The following is a 20,698-nucleotide window of genomic DNA, read 5'->3' as shown; positions in this document are numbered from 1 at the left end:
TGCTATATTCGAATATATTCAGGTATATTCTCGTATATTCTGGTATATTCTGGAATATTCTTCTATATTCTAGTAATATTATGGTATTTTCTGGTATATTCTGCTATATTCTTGTATATTCTGGTATATTCTGTTATATTCTAGTATATTCTGGTATATTCTGGTATATTCTCAAATATTCTTCTATATTCTAGTAACATTATGGTATATTCTGGTATATTCTCGTATATTCTTCTATATTCTAGTAATATTATGGTATATTCTGGTATATTCTGGTATATTCTGCTATATTCTAATATATTCAGGTATATTCTCGTACATTCTTCTATATTCTAGTAATATTATGGTATATTCTGGTATATTCTGGTATATTCTGGTATATTCTGCTATATTCTAATATATTCAGGTATATTCTTGTATATTCTTGTATATTCAGGTATATTCTGGTATATTCTACTAATATTATCGTATATTCTGGTATATTCTCAAATATTCTTCTGTATTCTAGTATTATTATGGTATATTCTGGTATATTCTGCTATATTCTTGTATATCCTGGTATATTCTGTTATATTCTAGTATATTCTGGTATATTCTGGTATATTCTTGTATATTCTCGTATATTCTTCTATATTCTAGTAATATTATGGTATATTCTGATATATACTGGTATATTCTGCTATATTCTAGTATATTCTGGTATATTCTGTTATATTCTTCTATATTCTAGTAATATTATGGTATATTCTAGTAATAATATGGTATATTCTGGTATATGCTGCTATATTCTAGTATATTCTGGTATATTCTGTTATATTCTGTTATATTCTGGTATATTCTCGTATATTCTTCTATATTCTAGTAACATTATGGTATATTCTAGTATATTGTGGTATATTCTGGTATATTCTGTTATATTCTAGTATATTCTGGTATATTCTGGTATATTCGTGTATATTCTCGTATATTCTTCTATATTCGAGTAATATTATGGTATATTCTTGTATATTCTGGTATATTCTCAAATATTCTTGTGTATTGTAGTAATATTATGGTATATTCTGGTATATTCTGCTATATTCTTGTATATCCTCGTATATTCTGTTATATTCTAGTATATTCTGGTATATTCTGGTATATTCTGGTATATTCTCGTATATTCTTCTATATTCTAGTAATATTATGGTATATTCTGGTATATTCTGCTATATTCTAGTATATTCCGGTATATTCTGTTATATTCTTCTATATTCTAGTAATATTATGGTATATTCTAGTAATATTATGGTATATTCTGGTATATTCTGGTATATTCTTCTATATTCTAGTAATATTATGGTATATTCTGATATATACTGGTATATTCTGCTATATTCTAGTATATTCTGGTATATTCTGTTATATTCTTCTATATTCTAGTAAGATTATGGTATATTCTAGTAATAATATGGTATATTCTGGTATATGCTGCTATATTCTAGTATATTCTGGTATATTCTGTTATATTCTGTTATATTCTGGTATATCCTTGTATATTCTGTTATATTCTAGTATATTCTGGTATATTCTGGTATATTCTAGTAATATTATGATATATTCTGGTATATTCTGGCATATTCTAATATTCTTCTATATTCGAGTAATATTATGGTATATTCTGGTATATTCTGCTATATTCGAATATCTTCAGGTATATTCTCGTATATTCTTCTATATTCTAGTAATATTATGGTATATTCTGGTATATTCTGGTATATTCTCGTATATTCTTCTATATTCTAGTAATGTAATGGTATATTCTGGTATATTCTGGTATATTCTGGTATATTCTGCTATATTCTTGTATATCCTGGTATATTCTGTTATATTCTAGTATATTCTGGTATATTCTGGTATATTCTGGAATATTCTGCTATATTCTAGTAATATTATGGTATATTCTGGTATATTCTGCTATATTCTTGTATATTCTGGTATATTCTGGTATATCCTTGTATATTCTGTTATATTCTAGTATATTCTGGTATATTCTGGTATATTCTTGTAATATTATGGTATATTCTGGTATATTCTATCATATTCAAATATTCTTCTATATTCGAGTAATATTATGGTATATTCTGGTATATTCTCAAATATTCTTCTATATTCAAGTAATATTATGGTATATTCTGGTATATTCTGCTATATTCTTGTATATCCTGGTATATTCTGTTATATTCTAGTATATTCTGGTATATTCTGGTATATTCTGGTATATTCTGGTATATTCTCGTAAATTCTTCTATATTCTAGTAATATTCTGGTATATTCTGGTATATTCTCGTATATTCTTCTATATGCTAGTAATATGATGGTATATTCTGGTATATTCTGGTATATTCTGGTATATTCTGGTATATTCTCGTATATTCTTCTATATTCTAGTAATGTAATGGTATATTCTGGTATATTCTGGTATATTCTGGAATATTCTGCTATATTCTAGTAATATTATGGTATATTCTCGTATATTCTTCTATATTCTAGTAATGTAATGGTATATTCTGGTATATTCTGGTATATTCTGGAATATTCTGCTATATTCTAGTAATATTATGGTATATTCTGGTATATTCTGCTATATACTTGTATATTCTTGTATATTCTGTTATATTCTAGTATATTCTGGAATATTCTGGTATATTCTGGTATATTCTGGTATATTCTCGTATATTCTTCTATATTCTAGTAATATTATGGTATATTCTGGTATATTCTGCTATATTCTAGTATATTCCGGTATATTCTGTTATATTCTTCTATATTCTAGTAATATTATGGTATATTCTAGTAATATTATGGTATATTCTGGTATATTCTGGTATATTCTTCTATATTCTAGTAATATTATGGTACATTCTGATATATACTGGTATATTCTGCTATATTCTAGTATATTCTGGTATATTCTGTTATATTCTTCTATATTCTAGTAAGATTATGGTATATTCTAGTAATAATATGGTATATTCTGGTATATGCTGCTATATTCTAGTATATTCTGGTATATTCTGTTATATTCTGTTATATTCTGGTATATCCTTGTATATTCTGTTATATTCTAGTATATTCTGGTATATTCTGGTATATTCTAGTAATATTATGGTATATTCTGGTATATTCTGGCATATTCTAATATTCTTCTATATTCGAGTAATATTATGGTATATTCTGGTATATTCTGCTATATTCGAATATCTTCAGGTATATTCTCGTATATTCTTCTATATTCTAGTAATATTATGGTATATTCTGGTATATTCTGGTATATCCTTGTATATTCTGTTATATTCTAGTATATTCTGGTATATTCTGGTATATTCTGGTATATTCTTCTATATTCTAGTAATATTATGGTACATTCTGATATATACTGGTATATTCTGCTATATTCTAGTATATTCTGGTATATTCTGTTATATTCTTCTATATTCTAGTAAGATTATGGTATATTCTAGTAATAATATGGTATATTCTGGTATATGCTGCTATATTCTAGTATATTCTGGTATATTCTGTTATATTCTGTTATATTCTGGTATATCCTTGTATATTCTGTTATATTCTAGTATATTCTGGTATATTCTGGTATATTCTGGAATATTCTGCTATATTCTAGTAATATTATGGTATATTCTGGTATATTCTGCTATATTCTTGTATATTCTGGTATATTCTGGTATATCCTTGTATATTCTGTTATATTCTAGTATATTCTGGTATATTCTGGTATATTCTTGTAATATTATGGTATATTCTGGTATATTCTATCATATTCAAATATTCTTCTATATTCGAGTAATATTATGGTATATTCTGGTATATTCTCAAATATTCTTCTATATTCAAGTAATATTATGGTATATTCTGGTATATTCTGCTATATTCTTGTATATCCTGGTATATTCTGTTATATTCTAGTATATTCTGGTATATTCTGGTATATTCTGGTATATTCTGGTATATTCTCGTAAATTCTTCTATATTCTAGTAATATTCTGGTATATTCTGGTATATTCTCGTATATTCTTCTATATGCTAGTAATATGATGGTATATTCTGGTATATTCTGGTATATTCTGGTATATTCTGGTATATTCTCGTATATTCTTCTATATTCTAGTAATGTAATGGTATATTCTGGTATATTCTGGTATATTCTGGAATATTCTGCTATATTCTAGTAATATTATGGTATATTCTCGTATATTCTTCTATATTCTAGTAATGTAATGGTATATTCTGGTATATTCTGGTATATTCTGGAATATTCTGCTATATTCTAGTAATATTATGGTATATTCTGGTATATTCTGCTATATACTTGTATATTCTTGTATATTCTGTTATATTCTAGTATATTCTGGTATATTCTGGTATATTCTGGTATATTCTGGTATATTCTCGTATATTCTTCTATATTCTAGTAACATTATGGTATATTCTGGTATATTCTGGTATATTCTCGTATATTCTTCTATATTCTAGTAACATTATGGTATATTCTGGTATATTCTGCTATATTCTAATATATTCAGGTATATTCTCGTATATTCTTCTATATTCTAGTAATATTATGGTATATTCTGGTATATTCTGGTATATTCTGGTATATTCTGGTATATTCTCGTATATTCTGCTATATTCTAATATATTCAGTTATATTCTGTTATATTCTAGTATATTCTGGTATATTCTGGTATATTCTGGTATATTCTCGTATATTCTTCTATATTCTAGTAACATTATGGTATATTCTAGTATATTGTGGTATATTCTGGTATATTCTGCTATATTCTAGTATATTCTGGTATATTCTGTTATATTCTGGTATATTCTGGTATATTCTGGTATATTCTGGTATATTCTGGTATATTCTCGTATATTCTTCTATATTCTAGTAATGTAATGGTATATTCTGGTATATTCTGGTATATTCTGGAATATTCTGCTATATTCTAGTAATATTATGGTATATTCTCGTATATTCTTCTATATTCTAGTAACATTATGGTATATTCTGGTATATTCTGGTATATTCTCGTATATTCTTCTATATTCTAGTAACATTATGGTATATTCTGGTATATTCTGCTATATTCTAATATATTCAGGTATATTCTCGTATACTCTTCTATATTCTAGTAATATTATGGTATATTCTGGTATATTCTGGTATATTCTGGTATATTCTGGTATATTCTCGTATATTCTGCTATATTCTAATATATTCAGTTATATTCTGTTATATTCTAGTATATTCTGGTATATTCTGGTATATTCTGGTATATTCTCGTATATTCTTCTATATTCTAGTAACATTATGGTATATTCTAGTATATTGTGGTATATTCTGGTATATTCTGCTATATTCTAGTATATTCTGGTATATTCTGTTATATTCTGGTATATTCTGGTATATTCTGGTATATTCTGGTATATTCTGGTATATTCTCGTATATTCTTCTATATTCTAGTAATGTAATGGTATATTCTGGTATATTCTGGTATATTCTGGAATATTCTGCTATATTCTAGTAATATTATGGTATATTCTGCTATATTCTGCTATATTCTTGTATATTCTGGTATAATCTGGTTTATCCTTGTATATTCTGTTATATTCTAGTATATTCTGGTATATTCTGGTATATTCTAGTAATATTATGGAATATTCTGGTATATTCTGGCATATTCTAATATTCTTCTATATTCGAGTAATATTATGGTATATTCTGGTATATTCTCAAATATTCTTCAGTATTCAAGTAATATTATGGTATATTCTGGTATATTCTGCTATATTCTTGTATATCCTGGTATATTCTGTTATATTCTAGTATAGTCTGGTATATTCTGGTATATTCTGGTATATTCTCGTAAATTCTTCTATATTGTAGTAATATTATGGTATATTCTGGTATATTCTGGTATATTCTGGTATATTCTGCTATATTCGAATATATTCAGGTATATTCTCGTATATTCTTCTATATTCTAGTAATATTATGGTATATTCTGGTATATTCTGGTATATTCTGGTATATTCTCGTATATTCTTCTATATTCTAGTAATGTAATGGTATATTCTGGTATATTCTGGTATATTCTGGAATATTCTGCTACATTCTAGTAATATTATGGTATATTCTGTTATATTCTAGTATATTCTGCTATATTCTGGTATATTCTCGTATATTCTTCTATATTCTAGTAATATTATGGTATATTCTGGTATATTCTGCTATATTCTGCTATATTCTAATATATTCAGGTATATTCTTGTATATTCTTGTATATTCTGGTATATTCTGGTATATTCTACTAATATTATCGTATATTCTGGTATATTCTCAAATATTCTTCTGTATTCTAGTAATATTATGGTATATTCTGCTATATTCTTGTATATCCTGGTATATTCTGTTATATTCTAGTATATTCTGGTATATTCTGGTATATTCTGGTATATTCTAGTATATTCTTCTATATTCTAGTAATATTATGGTATATTCGGATATATACTGGTATATTCTGCTATATTCTAGTATATTCTGGTATATTCTGTTATATTCTTCTATATTCTAGTAATATTATGGTATATTCTAGAAATAATATGGTATATTCTGGTATATGCTGCTATATTCTAGTATATTCTGGTATATTCTGGTATATTCTGGAATATTCTGCTATATTCTAGTAATATTATGGTATATTCTAGTAATATTATGGTATATTCTGGTATATTCTGGTATATTCTCGTATATTCTTCTATATTCTAGTAATATTATGGTATATTCTGGTATATTCTGCTATATTCTGCTATATTCTAATATATTCAGGTATATTCTTGTATATTCTTGTATATTCTGGTATATTCTGGTATGTTCTACTAATATTATCGTATATTCTGGTATATTCTCAAATATTCTTCTGTATTCTAGTAATATTATGGTATATTCTGCTATATTCTTGTATATCCTGGTATATTCTGTTATATTCTAGTATATTCTGGTATATTCTGGTATATTCTGGTATATTCTAGTATATTCTTCTATATTCTAGTAATATTATGGTATATTCGGATATATACTGGTATATTCTGCTATATTCTAGTATATTCTGGTATATTCTGTTATATTCTTCTATATTCTAGTAATATTATGGTATATTCTAGAAATAATATGGTATATTCTGGTATATGCTGCTATATTCTAGTATATTCTGGTATATTCTGGTATATTCTGGAATATTCTGCTATATTCCAGTAATATTATGGTATATTCTAGTAATATTATGGTATATTCTGGTATATTCTGGTATATTCTGGTATATTCTCGTATATTCTTCTATATTCTAGTAATGTAATGCTATATTCTGGTATATTCTGGTATATTCTGGAATATTCTGCTATATTCTAGTAATATTATGGTATATTCTGGTATATTCTGCTATATACTTGTATATTCTGGTATATTCTGTTATATTTTAGTATATTCTGGTATATTCTGGTATATTCTGGTATATTCTCGTATATTCTTCTATATTATAGTAATGTAATGGTACATTCTAGTATATTCTGGTATATTCTGGTATATTCTGGTATATTCTCGTAAATTCTTCTATATTCTAGTAATATTATGGTATATTCTGGTATATTCTGCTATATTCTGCAATATTCTGCTATATTCGAATATATTCAGGTATATTCTCGTATATTCTTCTATATTCTTCTATATTCTAGTAATATTATGGTATATTCTGGTATATTCTGGTATATTCTGGTATATTCTCGTATATTCTCGTATATTCTTCTATATTCTAGTAATGTAATGGTATATTCTGGTATATACTGGTATATTCTGGAATATTCTGCTATATTCTAGTAATATTATGGTATATTCTGGTATATTCTGCTATATACTTTTATATTCTGGTATATTCTGTTATATTTTGGTATATTCTGGTATATTCTGGTATATTCTCGTATATTCTTCTATATTCTAGTAACATTATGGTATATTCTAGTATATTGTATTATATTCTGGTATATTCTGGTATATTCTAGTAATATTCTGGTATATTCTGGTATATTCTGGTATATTCTCGTATATTCTTTGTCGTCTTCCTTAGACGGACTCTGCCAAGTGTCTACCAGCTCGTGGGCGTTGCATAATGCCGAAAACCGCCCCCTAAATGCAATTATTGGTCCCCCACTATTCGAACCCTATCCGCGGAGGGAATCTATCTAGTCAACGTTCTTAAGATTCTTTTCCGTTCTCGTCAGATACCAACGAACTCTCGCCTCTGTATTATCGCTTCTTTTTTGCAATCACTTCGCTGTACAGTAACCATCCGCTTTCGTTAAATACATATATATTGTTACTAAACAGTGTTGTGACCATAACCCTACAACCAGCTTGCATACATCCTAAAGATTGTGCGAGCACGCGTCACATCGTAACTACCTCAATTTTACGACGTTGGTGACGCCACAACATGGTCCTTCGAAACGGATTAAAACCTGAACGAGCTTAAAATACAAACACCGAACGTAGTCGACGAAGCTTGGTGCATTGATATTGCATTGATTGGGAAAGAGCTGCCGTGGAAGCGTAGCTGTTTCAATTTATATACCACTGGAGAAGAAGGCATCGAGGAGACGCAGCTGCCTAACAACAATTGGCAGATTGGGAAGGTGCTGCTCATCGGGAATCAACCCACAACACAGTCAACACCACGTCATTCTCTGAAGCAGAGGACATTGCTGTGGAAAAAGGTGCATCTTCTCTTCAACACCATCTCGTCCGACATTCTCTACGAAGCAGCCATCGCATTCTCTGCAACTTGTGAGGGCTGTAATATCATCGTTCGGTAAGCTCTGAATCACCTTTAATATCCTTGTATAACTCTCGCAGTCCTTGACTCCATATCCATCTTCTTTAATATAGCCGAAATCATGTCGGAACAAATGAAAACTCTTAAACGCCAGTGTGCATCAATTAAAGCTCAGCTAACGAGAATAAAAAATTCGCTGACTAGTTCTTTGGAGATATCCGCATTAAATGTACGAAAGTCTAAAATAACTGAACTTTACGATAACTTTCATAGTATAATTATCGAACTCGAAGCCCTTGACGAATCAGGCGATTACCAAAGCCATATTATCGAATTTGAAGACTCGTATTATGCTTGTGCGGAATCATTGGATAAATTACAAAATTCTAAAAATGCAGCGCCTTCGGAAAAGTCTGACACAAGGCGAAATAATGCAAACGATAACGTAAAGGGTAATGGAATTTTACCGAAAATTAAATTACCGACATTTGATGGCAATCTTCTCGAATGGCAAAGTTTTCATGACTCTTTTCTATCGATGGTCCATGAAAACGAAGACTTATTATACGTGCAAAAATTTCATTATTTGAAGCACTCCTTGCATGGAGAAATAGCAAGTGTTATCGATACGCTAAGCGCCTCCAAGGAAAATTATTTGGTAGCATGGTCTATATTAGTAAAACGGTGTACTCAACCACGAAGAATCATACAGGCTCATTTAAAATCATTATTCGAATTGCCAAGCCTTACGCGTGATGATCCGGTAGCATTACGCTCGTTAATTACCGCAACGGAAAAACATGTAAATGCTCTAAAGGCTATTTCGGTACCAGTTCATAGTTGGAACGAAATACTGACTTACATAATCACTTCAAAATTAGATAAGACGACTCGCCGTGAATGGGATCGCTCTTTGAATGATCAGGATCTTCCGAAGCTTGACGATTTATTAAATTTCCTTTTGAAATTTTCTCGTGACGATGCCGTTGTGCATTTGGAAAACCCACACGAAACAGGTAGGGCACAGCTACCTGCTAGGGCAAGCAATAAAGTCTTAAACCAGGAGCGCAGTTCTAGGTCGGGACATCAATCTTATGTTTCAACGCAAGAAAAAATCGTTAAATGTCAACTTTGCAGCAAATCGCATAACATTCAAAACTGTGAACGCTTTTTAAGTTTATCAATAAACGATCGCTTTAACGTTGCAAAGAACGCGAAATTATGCATTAATTGTTTAAAGGCGGGGCATTCGTGCAGCAAATGTTATTGTGGCACTTGTAAGAAATGTCAGCGCAAACATCATACCCTATTACATCGCACCGAAGATGTTAATAATAGTTTAGCATCTAATTCGTGCGCAGCTCCAGCCGAGCAATCGCATACGTCACTAACTGCTTCTCTTCCATCCGAAGTTTTGCTTTCTACGACACGCGCCTTTATACTGGACAATCAAAATGTTCAACATGATTGCAGAATTTTATTAGACTCAGGATCACAAGTAAATTTTATAACCGAGGAATTAGCAAATAAATTAAAGTTACCTAAAACGAGCATTGATGTGCCAGTATTTGGCATAAATCAAGTGGAATCGCGTATTAAACATACCGTACGAACTACTATCGCATCCAAAACGTCTAATTATAAGGCACAAATAAGATTTTACACAATTCCACAAATTGCATGCTATTTGCCTACGCAACAAATCAACCGTTCTATTGTAAATATTCCGAAGAATATTCAGCTAGCTGATCCGGAATATCATAAACCATCGAAAATAGATGCATTATTAGGCGCTGAATTATTTTATCAATTGCTGTCTGTTGGTCAAATTTATTTATTCAAAAAATCGCTTGTTTTACAAAAAACTGTTATGGGGTGGATTTTGTCTGGAACAATTCCTTCCAACAAGCCCGCTTTGAATTCGATAAAATGCCATTTATCTACTTCATCTATAGATGACCAAATCGCGAAATTCTGGGAACTTGAGGAGTATCCTACAGAAAAAATTGCTTCTAAAGAGGAAGAATTATGTGAATCTCATTTCCGAGAACATACAAGTCGCAATTCTTCAGGACGTTACATCGTACGTTTACCGTTTGCACCAAACAAATCGAACCTAGGAACTTCTTATGAAATAGCCTTGAAGAGATTTTACAATTTAGAAAAACGTCTGATTCAAAATACTGCTTTAAAGCAAGAGTATTCAAAGTTCATACAGGAATATCGAGTCTTAGGCCATATGACTGATATTTCCAAAAATGATTGCAGGAAAGACGGTTATTATTTGCCTCACCACCCTGTATTCAAACAATCCAGTCTAACTACAAAACTTAGGGTACTTTTTGACGCTTCTGCCATCACTTCGAATGGGCTCTCTTTAAATGATGTTTTATTAGTAGGGCCTACAATACAGGATGATCTATTCTCTCTCCTAGTACGCTTTCGTTTACATAATTATGTCTTGACCGCTGATATTGAGAAAATGTATCGGCAAGTACTCGTGCATCAGGATGATGCAGCTTATCAAAAGATCCTGTGGCGTGAAAATATAAACGAACAAATAAAAACTTTTAGACTTGACACTGTTACGTATGGTACAGCATCAACATCGTTCCTCGCGATACGCGCTCTGCAGCAATTAGTGCAAGATGAGGGAAGGCCTTATCCATTAGCATCTAAATCCATTGTCAATGACTTTTATGTAGACGATCTATTAACCGGAGCGTCTACCTATGAAGAAGCTGTCAAATTACGAGACGAATTGATAAAACTTACAAGCAAAGCTAAATTTCATTTAAGGCAATGGGCCTCGAACGAGACGTCCTTACTTAAGGATTTAGTGGACAAATCTTTAAAGGACACACACGAAATAAATTCTAATTCAATTGTCAAGACGCTCGGTGTGCTTTGGAACTCATCTACCGACGTTATTACATATTCGACAAACATGAATACTAGCAACTCTCGTATTACAAAAAGAACAATTTTGTCAAGTACAGCGCAATTATTTGACCCACTAGGTTTATTAGGGCCTGTCATTGTTAAAGCCAAAATGATCATGCAGGATTTATGGAAGGCTAAACTAGATTGGGATGAATCTGTCCCACAACATATATACTCAGATTGGGAAGATTACAAACAGCAATTGTCGTGCCTATCACAATTTAAAATGCCACGAAAAATTATTGCAACAGCGGCATCGGAAATCCAACTTCACGGATTTTGCGATGCCAGCGAAAAGGCTTACGGTGCCTGCATATATATCCGTTCTCGACAAGCAGATGGTAGTACTACCGTCCGTTTAATAGCATCCAAATCGCGCGTGGCTCCCTTGAACTCAACTACAATTCCAAGATTAGAATTGTGCGCTGCAGTATTGTTATCAAAATTATACGTAAATGTAAAAAGGGCGCTCAGCATACAATTTAATTACACAAGGCTCTGGACGGATTCGACAATTGTCTTATGTTGGATCAATACATCGTCGAACACTTTAAAAACTTTCGTAGCCAATCGTGTGTCAAAGATACAAGCCGTTACACAATCGAATGACTGGCGACATGTACCTTCGCAACAAAATCCAACAGATGCTATCTCGCGTGGTCAAAATCCAATAGAATTTCTAAACAATGAATTATGGATTCAAGGTCCTTCATGGTTACATCAATCAGAGGACGCATGGCCATTGTCACCAATGCCTTCAGCAAAGGTACCCGAATTACGGACAATTACTGCATTAACGATAAATTGCAATAACGAACTATTTCTTCGATTTTCGTCCTTTGTAATGCTAAAGCGAGTTATAGCTTATTGTTATAGATTTGATAATAATGCCTCCAAAAAGTACATTCGACATGGCAAGATTAATGTTGAAGAATTAAATCATGCACACGATCAAATAATAAAGACGTTACAGCACGAACATTTCAAGAGAGAAATAGATGCGTTGAACTCGGGCAAGACACTTGACAAACGCAGCAAAATTCTTAATTTAAATCCTTTTTTGGATGAGCAAGGGATTCTTCGTGTAGGCGGAAGATTGCATCATTCGCTTTTAGATTACAATCAAAAACATCCGATTTTGTTACCGCGAACACACCATGTTACCAAATTAATCATTCGCGAGCATCATATTAAAAATTATCATAGCGGTGTGCAATCCACATTAAATGTAGTCCGACAAAGGTATTGGATCATCGATGGAAAAAATTTTACACGTCATATAATCCGGAAGTGTATTAGATGTCAGAGGGCTCGCCCTTCGGACATGAACTATATTATGGGAAATTTGCCAAAAAATCGCGTACAACAAAGCAGGCCATTTGAAATTTCGGGTGTAGATTATTGTGGACCCTTATTTGTCAAGGAAAAGAAATTTCGAAATAGCGGAAAGATAAAGGTATATGTTTGCGTATTCGTATGCTTTGCAACAAAGGCAGCACACATGGAATTGGTCAGTGATCTGACCACGGAATCGTTTATAGCCTGTCTGAAACGTTTTTTCTCTCGACGTGGTAAATCACGTCATATTTATTCTGACAATGCTACTAATTTTGTGGGCGCGAACAATGAGTTAAAGAATCTTCTTGATTTCTTAAAAAATGAAACATTTGTTCATAGGGTGACACAATATTTGACAAACGAAGGTGTCACGTGGCATTTTTCCCCCCCGCGATCACCCCACTTCGGTGGCCTGTGGGAAGCCTTAGTCAAGTCCTTTAAGCATCATTTGATTCGAACTATTGGTGATCAATTGTTCACATATGAACAATTAAATACCTATATAATTGAAATTGAGGCGATATTAAATTCCAGACCGCTAACTCCTATGTCTTCAGATCCAAACGACACATCTGCCCTCACCCCTGCACACTTCCTAATAGGTGATTCGCTAAAGAGCATACCTGAGCATGATTTACAGCATGTATCCTCTAATAAGTTGTCAACATGGCAACACATCCAAAGGGTGAAGCAGCATTTTTGGGCGAGATGGCATAAGGAATATGTAAACCAACTCAGTATACGTAGCAAATGGCGAACATCATCATCGCAGCAGCCAAGGATTGGGGACCTTGTAATCTTGAAGGAAGACAACGTTCCACCAATGCAATGGCACTTGGGACGTATTATCGAACTCCATCCCGGTGATGATAACGTTATACGAGTTGTGACCGTAAAAACTGTGAGCGGAACATACAAACGTAGTGTTAAGCGAGTATGCCCACTACTTATGGACTCTTAATTATACTATAGTGTACTTATATCCGTTTGCGTTTGTAATACTTATTATTCTTCGTATTTTTATGGCTATGATATTCATTTTTTTAAACATTAACATTACTTTAGATCTACTTAGATTACTTTAGATATATTACTTTTTGCGTTACGTATATTATCAACTTCAAGGTAGTTCGCAGTTACTGCAGTTATGATCGTGTTTTATACTCAACAATCGCCTACATTTTAGATACCGCCTTAAATTCCTTTTATATTGTTTGCATTCTTGTTGATATTTTGTAAACCTATTATTCCACATTTTGCCTTTTACAAACGTGTGCAATTGAACTAAATAGTTCAAGGGGGGCGGCGTGTTGCGTCGCCAACCCCAATCACAGTCTGGGTTTACGCTGCGTCACTTTCGAGAAAGTCTCCTATTCCATCCTTAACAAATTTATGTCTTTACGACCAGGGTGCGACTGGCAAATGTCAGCGCACTTTCACGGTCAAAATCCGCTCGACCGTACCGCTCTCGATGGCACGTGACGCAGCGTAGACCCACTTGTAGCGCCAGGGGGCCCGTAATTTATGGGACGGTTTCCAGACACGCGGGACTTGGTGTCGTCTTCCTTAGACGGACTCTGCCAAGTGTCTACCAGCTCGTGGGCGTTGCATAATGCCGAAAACCGCCCCCTAAATGCAATTATTGGTCCCCCACTATTCGAACCCTATCCGCGGAGGGAATCTATCTAGTCAACGTTCTTAAGATTCTTTTCCGTTCTCGTCAGATACCAACGAACTCTCGCCTCTGTATTATCGCTTCTTTTTTGCAATCACTTCGCTGTACAGTAACCATCCGCTTTCGTTAAATACATATATATTGTTACTAAACAGTGTTGTGACCATAACACTACAACCAGCTTGCATACATCCTAAAGATTGTGCGAGCACGCGTCACATCGTAACTACCTCAATTTTACGACGTTGGTGACGCCACAACATTCTTCTATATTCTAGTAATATTATGGTATATTCTGGTATATATTGGTATATTCTGCTATATTCTAGTATATTCTGGTATATTCTGTTATATTCTTCAATATTCTAGTAATATTATGGTATATTCTAGTAATAATATGGTATATTCTGGTATATGCTGCTATATTCTAGTATATTCTGGTATATTCTGTTATATTCTAGTATATTCTGGTATAGTCTGGTATATTCTGGTATATTCTCCTATATTCTAGTAAGATTATGTTATATTCTAGTATATTCTGGTATATTCTGGTATATTCTAGTAATATTATGGTATATTCTGGTATATTCTCGTAAATTCTTCTATATTCTAGAAATATTATGGTATATTCTGGTATATTCTGCTATATTCTGCTATATTCTGCTATATTCGAATATATTCCGGTATATTCTCGTATATTCTTCTATATTCTAGTAATATTATGGTATATTCTGGTATATTCTGGTATATTCTGGTATATTCTGGTATATTCTCGTATATTCTTCTATATTCTAGAAATGTAATGGTATATTCTGGTATATTCTGGTATATTCTGCTCTATTCTGCTATATTCGAATATATTCAGGTATATTCTCGTATATTCTTATATATTCTCGTAATATTATGGTATATTCTGGTATATTCTGGTATATTATGGTATATTCTGGTATATTCTCGTATATTCTTCTATATTCGAGTAATATTATGGTATATTCTGGTATATTCTGGTATATTCTCAAATATTCTTCTGTATTCTAGTAATATTATGGTATATTCTGGTATATTTTGCTATATTCTTGCATATCCTGGTATATTCTGTTATATTCTAGTATATTCTGGTATATTCTGGTATATTCTGGAATATTCTGCTATATTCTCGTATATTCTACTATATTCTGCTATATTCTAGTATATTCTGGTATATTCTCGTATTTTCTTCTATATTCGAGTAATATTATGGTATATTCTGGTATATTCTCGAATATTCTTCTATATTCGAGTAATATTATGGTATATTCTAGTAATATTATGGTATATTCTGGTATATTCTGGTATATTCACGTATATTCTTCTATATTCTAGTAATTTAATGGTATATTCTGGTATATTCTGGTATATTCTGGAATATTCTGCTATATTCTAGTAATATTATGGTATATCCTGGTATATTCTGCTATATTCTTGTATATTCTGGTATATTATGTTATATTCTAGTATATTCTGGTATATTCTGGAATATTCTCGTATATTCTTCTATATTCTAGTAATATTATGGTATATTCTGTTATATTCTGCTATATTCTTGTATATTCTGGTATATTCTGTTATATTCTAGTATATTCTGCTATATTCTGGTATATTCTCGTATATTCTTCTATATTCTAGTAATATTATGGTATATTCTGGTATATTCTGCTATATTCTGCTATATTCAAATATATTCAGGTATATTCTTGTATATTCTTGTATATTCTGGTATATTCTGGTATATTCTACTAATATTATCGTATATTCTGGTATATTCTCAAATATTCTTCAGTATTCTAGTAATATTATGGTATATTCTGCTATATTCTTGTATATCCTGGTATATTCTGTTATATTCTAGTATATTCTGGTATATTCTGGTATATTCTGGTATATTCTAGTATATTCTTCTTTATTCTAGTAATATTATGGTATATTCGGATATATACTGGTATATTCTGCTATATTCTAGTATATTCTGGTATATTCTGTTATATTCTTCTATATTCTAGTAATATTATGGTATATTCTAGTAATAATATGGTATATTCTGGTATATGCTGCTATATTCTAGTATATTCTGGTATATTCTGGTATATTCTGGAATATTCTGCTATATTCTAGTAATATTATGGTATATTCTAGTAATATTATGGTATATTCTGGTATATTCTGGTATATTCACGTATATTCTTCTATATTCTAGTAATGTAATGGTATATTCTGGTATATTCTGGTATATTCTGGAATATTCTGCTATATTCTAGTAATATTATGGTATATTCTGGTATATTCTGGCATATTCTAATATTCTTCTATATTCGAGTAATATTATGGTATATTCTGGTATATTCTCAAATATTCATCTGTATTCTGGTAATATTATGGTATATTCTGGTATATTCTGCTATATTCTTGTATATTCTGGTATATTCTGTTATATTCTAGTATATTCTGGTATATTCTGGTATATTCTGGTATATTCTCGTATATTTTTCTATATTCTAGTAATATTATGGTATATTCTGATATATTCTGCTATATTCTAGTATATTCCGGTATATTCTGTTATATTCTTCTATATTCTAGTAATATTATGGTATATTCTAGTAATATTATGGTATATTCTGGTATATTCTGGTATATTCACGTATATTCTTCTATATTCTAGTAATTTAATGGTATATTCTGGTATATTCTGGTATATTCTGGAATATTCTGCTATATTCTAGTAATATTATGGTATATCCTGGTATATTCTGCTTTATTCTTGTATATTCTGGTATATTATGGTATATTCTGGTATGTTCTCGTATATTCTTCTATATTCGAGTAATATTATGGTATATTCTGGTATATTCTGGTATATTCTCAAATATTCTTCTGTATTCTAGTAATATTATGGTATATTCTGGAATATTCTGCTATATTCTAGTAATATTATGTATATTCTGGTATATTCTGGCATATTCCAATATTCTTCTATATTCGAGTAATATTATGGTATATTCTGGTATATTCTCAAATATTCATCTGTATTCGGGTAATATTATGGTATATTCTGGTATATTCTGCTATATTCTTGTATATTCTGGTATATTCTGTTATATTCTAGTATATTCTGGTATATTCTGGTATATTCTGGTATATTCTCGTATATTTTTCTATATTCTAGTAATATTATGGTATATTTTGATATATTCTGCTATATTCTAGTATATTCCGGTATATTCTGTTATATTCTTCTATATTCTAGTAATATTATGGTATATTCTAGTAATATTATGGTATATTCTGGTATATTCTGGTATATTCTCGTATATTCTGCTATATTCTAATATATTCAGTTATATTCTGTTATATTCTAGTATATTCTGGTATATTCTGGTATATTCTGGTATATTCTCGTATATTCTTCTATATTCTAGTAACATTATGGTATATTCTAGTATATTGTGGTATATTCTGGTATATTCTGCTATATTCTAGTATATTCTGGTATATTCTGTTATATTCTGGTATATTCTGGTATATTCTGGTATATTCTGGTATATTCTGGTATATTCTCGTATATTCTTCTATATTCTAGTAATGTAATGGTATATTCTGGTATATTCTGGTATATTCTGGAATATTCTGCTATATTCTAGTAATATTATGGTATATTCTGCTATATTCTGCTATATTCTTGTATATTCTGGTATAATCTGGTTTATCCTTGTATATTCTGTTATATTCTAGTATATTCTGGTATATTCTGGTATATTCTAGTAATATTATGGAATATTCTGGTATATTCTGGTATATTCTGGTATATTCTGCTATATTCGAATATATTCAGGTATATTCTCGTATATTCTTCTATATTCTAGTAATATTATGGTATATTCTGGTATATTCTGGTATATTCTGGTATATTCTCGTATATTCTTCTATATTCTAGTAATGTAATGGTATATTCTGGTATATTCTGGTATATTCTGGAATATTCTGCTACATTCTAGTAATATTATGGTATATTCTGGTATATTCTGCTATATTCTTGTATATTCTGGTATATTCTGTTATATTCTAGTATATTCTGCTATATTCTGGTATATTCTCGTATATTCTTCTATATTCTAGTAATATTATGGTATATTCTGGTACATTCTGCTATATTCTGGAATATTCTGCTATATTCTAGTAATATTATGGTATATTCTGGTATATTCTGCTATATTCTTGTATATTCTGGTATATTCTGTTATATTCTAGTATATTCTGGTATATTCTGGTATATTCTCGTATATTCTTCTATATTCTAGTAATATTATGGTATATTCTGGTATATTCTGCTATATTCTGCTATATTCGAATATATTCAGGTATATTCTCGTATATTCTTATATATTGTAGTAATATTATGGTATATTCTGGTATATTCTGGTATATTATGGTATATTCTGGTATATTCTCGTATATTCTTCTATATTCGAGTAATATTATGGTATATTCTGTTATATTCTGCTATATTCTTGTATATTCTGGTATATTCTGTTATATTCTAGTATATTCTGCTATATTCTGGTATATTCTCGTATATTCTTCTATATTCTAGTAATATTATGGTATATTCTGGTATATTCTGCTATATTCTGCTATATTCTAATATATTCAGGTATATTCTTGTATATTCTTGTATATTCTGGTATATTCTGGTATATTCTACTAATATTATCGTATATTCTGGTATATTCTCAAATATTCTTCTGTATTCTAGTAATATTATGGTATATTCTGCTATATTCTTGTATATCCTGGTATATTCTGTTATATTCTAGTATATTCTGGTATATTCTGGTATATTCTGGTATATTCTAGTATATTCTTCTATATTCTAGTAATATTATGGTATATTCGGATATATACTGGTATATTCTGCTATATTCTAGTATATTCTGGTATATTCTGTTATATTCTTCTATATTCTAGTAATATTATGGTATATTCTAGAAATAATATGGTATATTCTGGTATATGCTGCTATATTCTAGTATATTCTGGTATATTCTGGTATATTCTGGAATATTCTGCTATATTCTAGTAATATTATGGTATATTCTAGTAATATTATGGTATATTCTGGTATATTCTGGTATATTCTGGAATATTCTCGTATATTCTTCTATATTCTAGTAATATTATGGTATATTCTGTTATATTCTGCTATATTCTTGTATATTCTGGTATATTCTGTTATATTCTAGTATATTCTGCTATATTCTGGTATATTCTCGTATATTCTTCTATATTCTAGTAATATTATGGTATATTCTGGTATATTCTGCTATATTCTGCTATATTCTAATATATTCAGGTATATTCTTGTATATTCTTGTATATTCTGGTATATTCTGGTATATTCTACTAATATTATCGTATATTCTGGTATATTCTCAAATATTCTTCTGTATTCTAGTAATATTATGGTATATTCTGCTATATTCTTGTATATCCTGGTATATTCTGTTATATTCTAGTATATTCTGGTATATTCTGGTATATTCTGGTATATTCTAGTATATTCTTCTATATTCTAGTAATATTATGGTATATTCGGATATATACTGGTATATTCTGCTATATTCTAGTATATTCTGGTATATTCTGTTATATTCTTCTATATTCTAGTAATATTATGGTATATTCTAGAAATAATATGCTATATTCTGGTATATGCTGCTATATTCTAGTATATTCTGGTATATTCTGGTATATTCTGGTATATTCTCGTATATTCTTCTATATTCTAGTAACATTATGGTATATTCTAGTATATTGTGGTATATTCTG

The 20,698-nt window shown here is 30.1% G+C and overlaps 1 protein-coding gene across 1 annotated transcript; it reads left to right on the top strand.

The window, feature by feature from the left end:
* Positions 1–8,600: 8,600 nt before the first annotated feature.
* LOC143365079 (uncharacterized) lies at positions 8,601–14,095 on the top strand (the record flags this gene model as incomplete). The annotated part of the gene is made up of 2 exons (XM_076805037.1): positions 8,601–8,900; positions 8,961–14,095. Coding segments are annotated over 2 exons (5,435 nt in total), but the record flags the coding sequence as incomplete, so codon positions are not given.
* Between the last annotated feature and the right edge of the window lie 6,603 nt (positions 14,096–20,698).

The sequence above is a fragment of the Halictus rubicundus genome, unplaced genomic scaffold, assembly GCF_050948215.1.
Source record: "Halictus rubicundus isolate RS-2024b unplaced genomic scaffold, iyHalRubi1_principal scaffold1293, whole genome shotgun sequence".
Lineage (NCBI taxonomy): Eukaryota > Metazoa > Arthropoda > Insecta > Hymenoptera > Halictidae > Halictus > Halictus rubicundus.
This window is presented reverse-complemented; position numbering and strand designations above follow the sequence as displayed.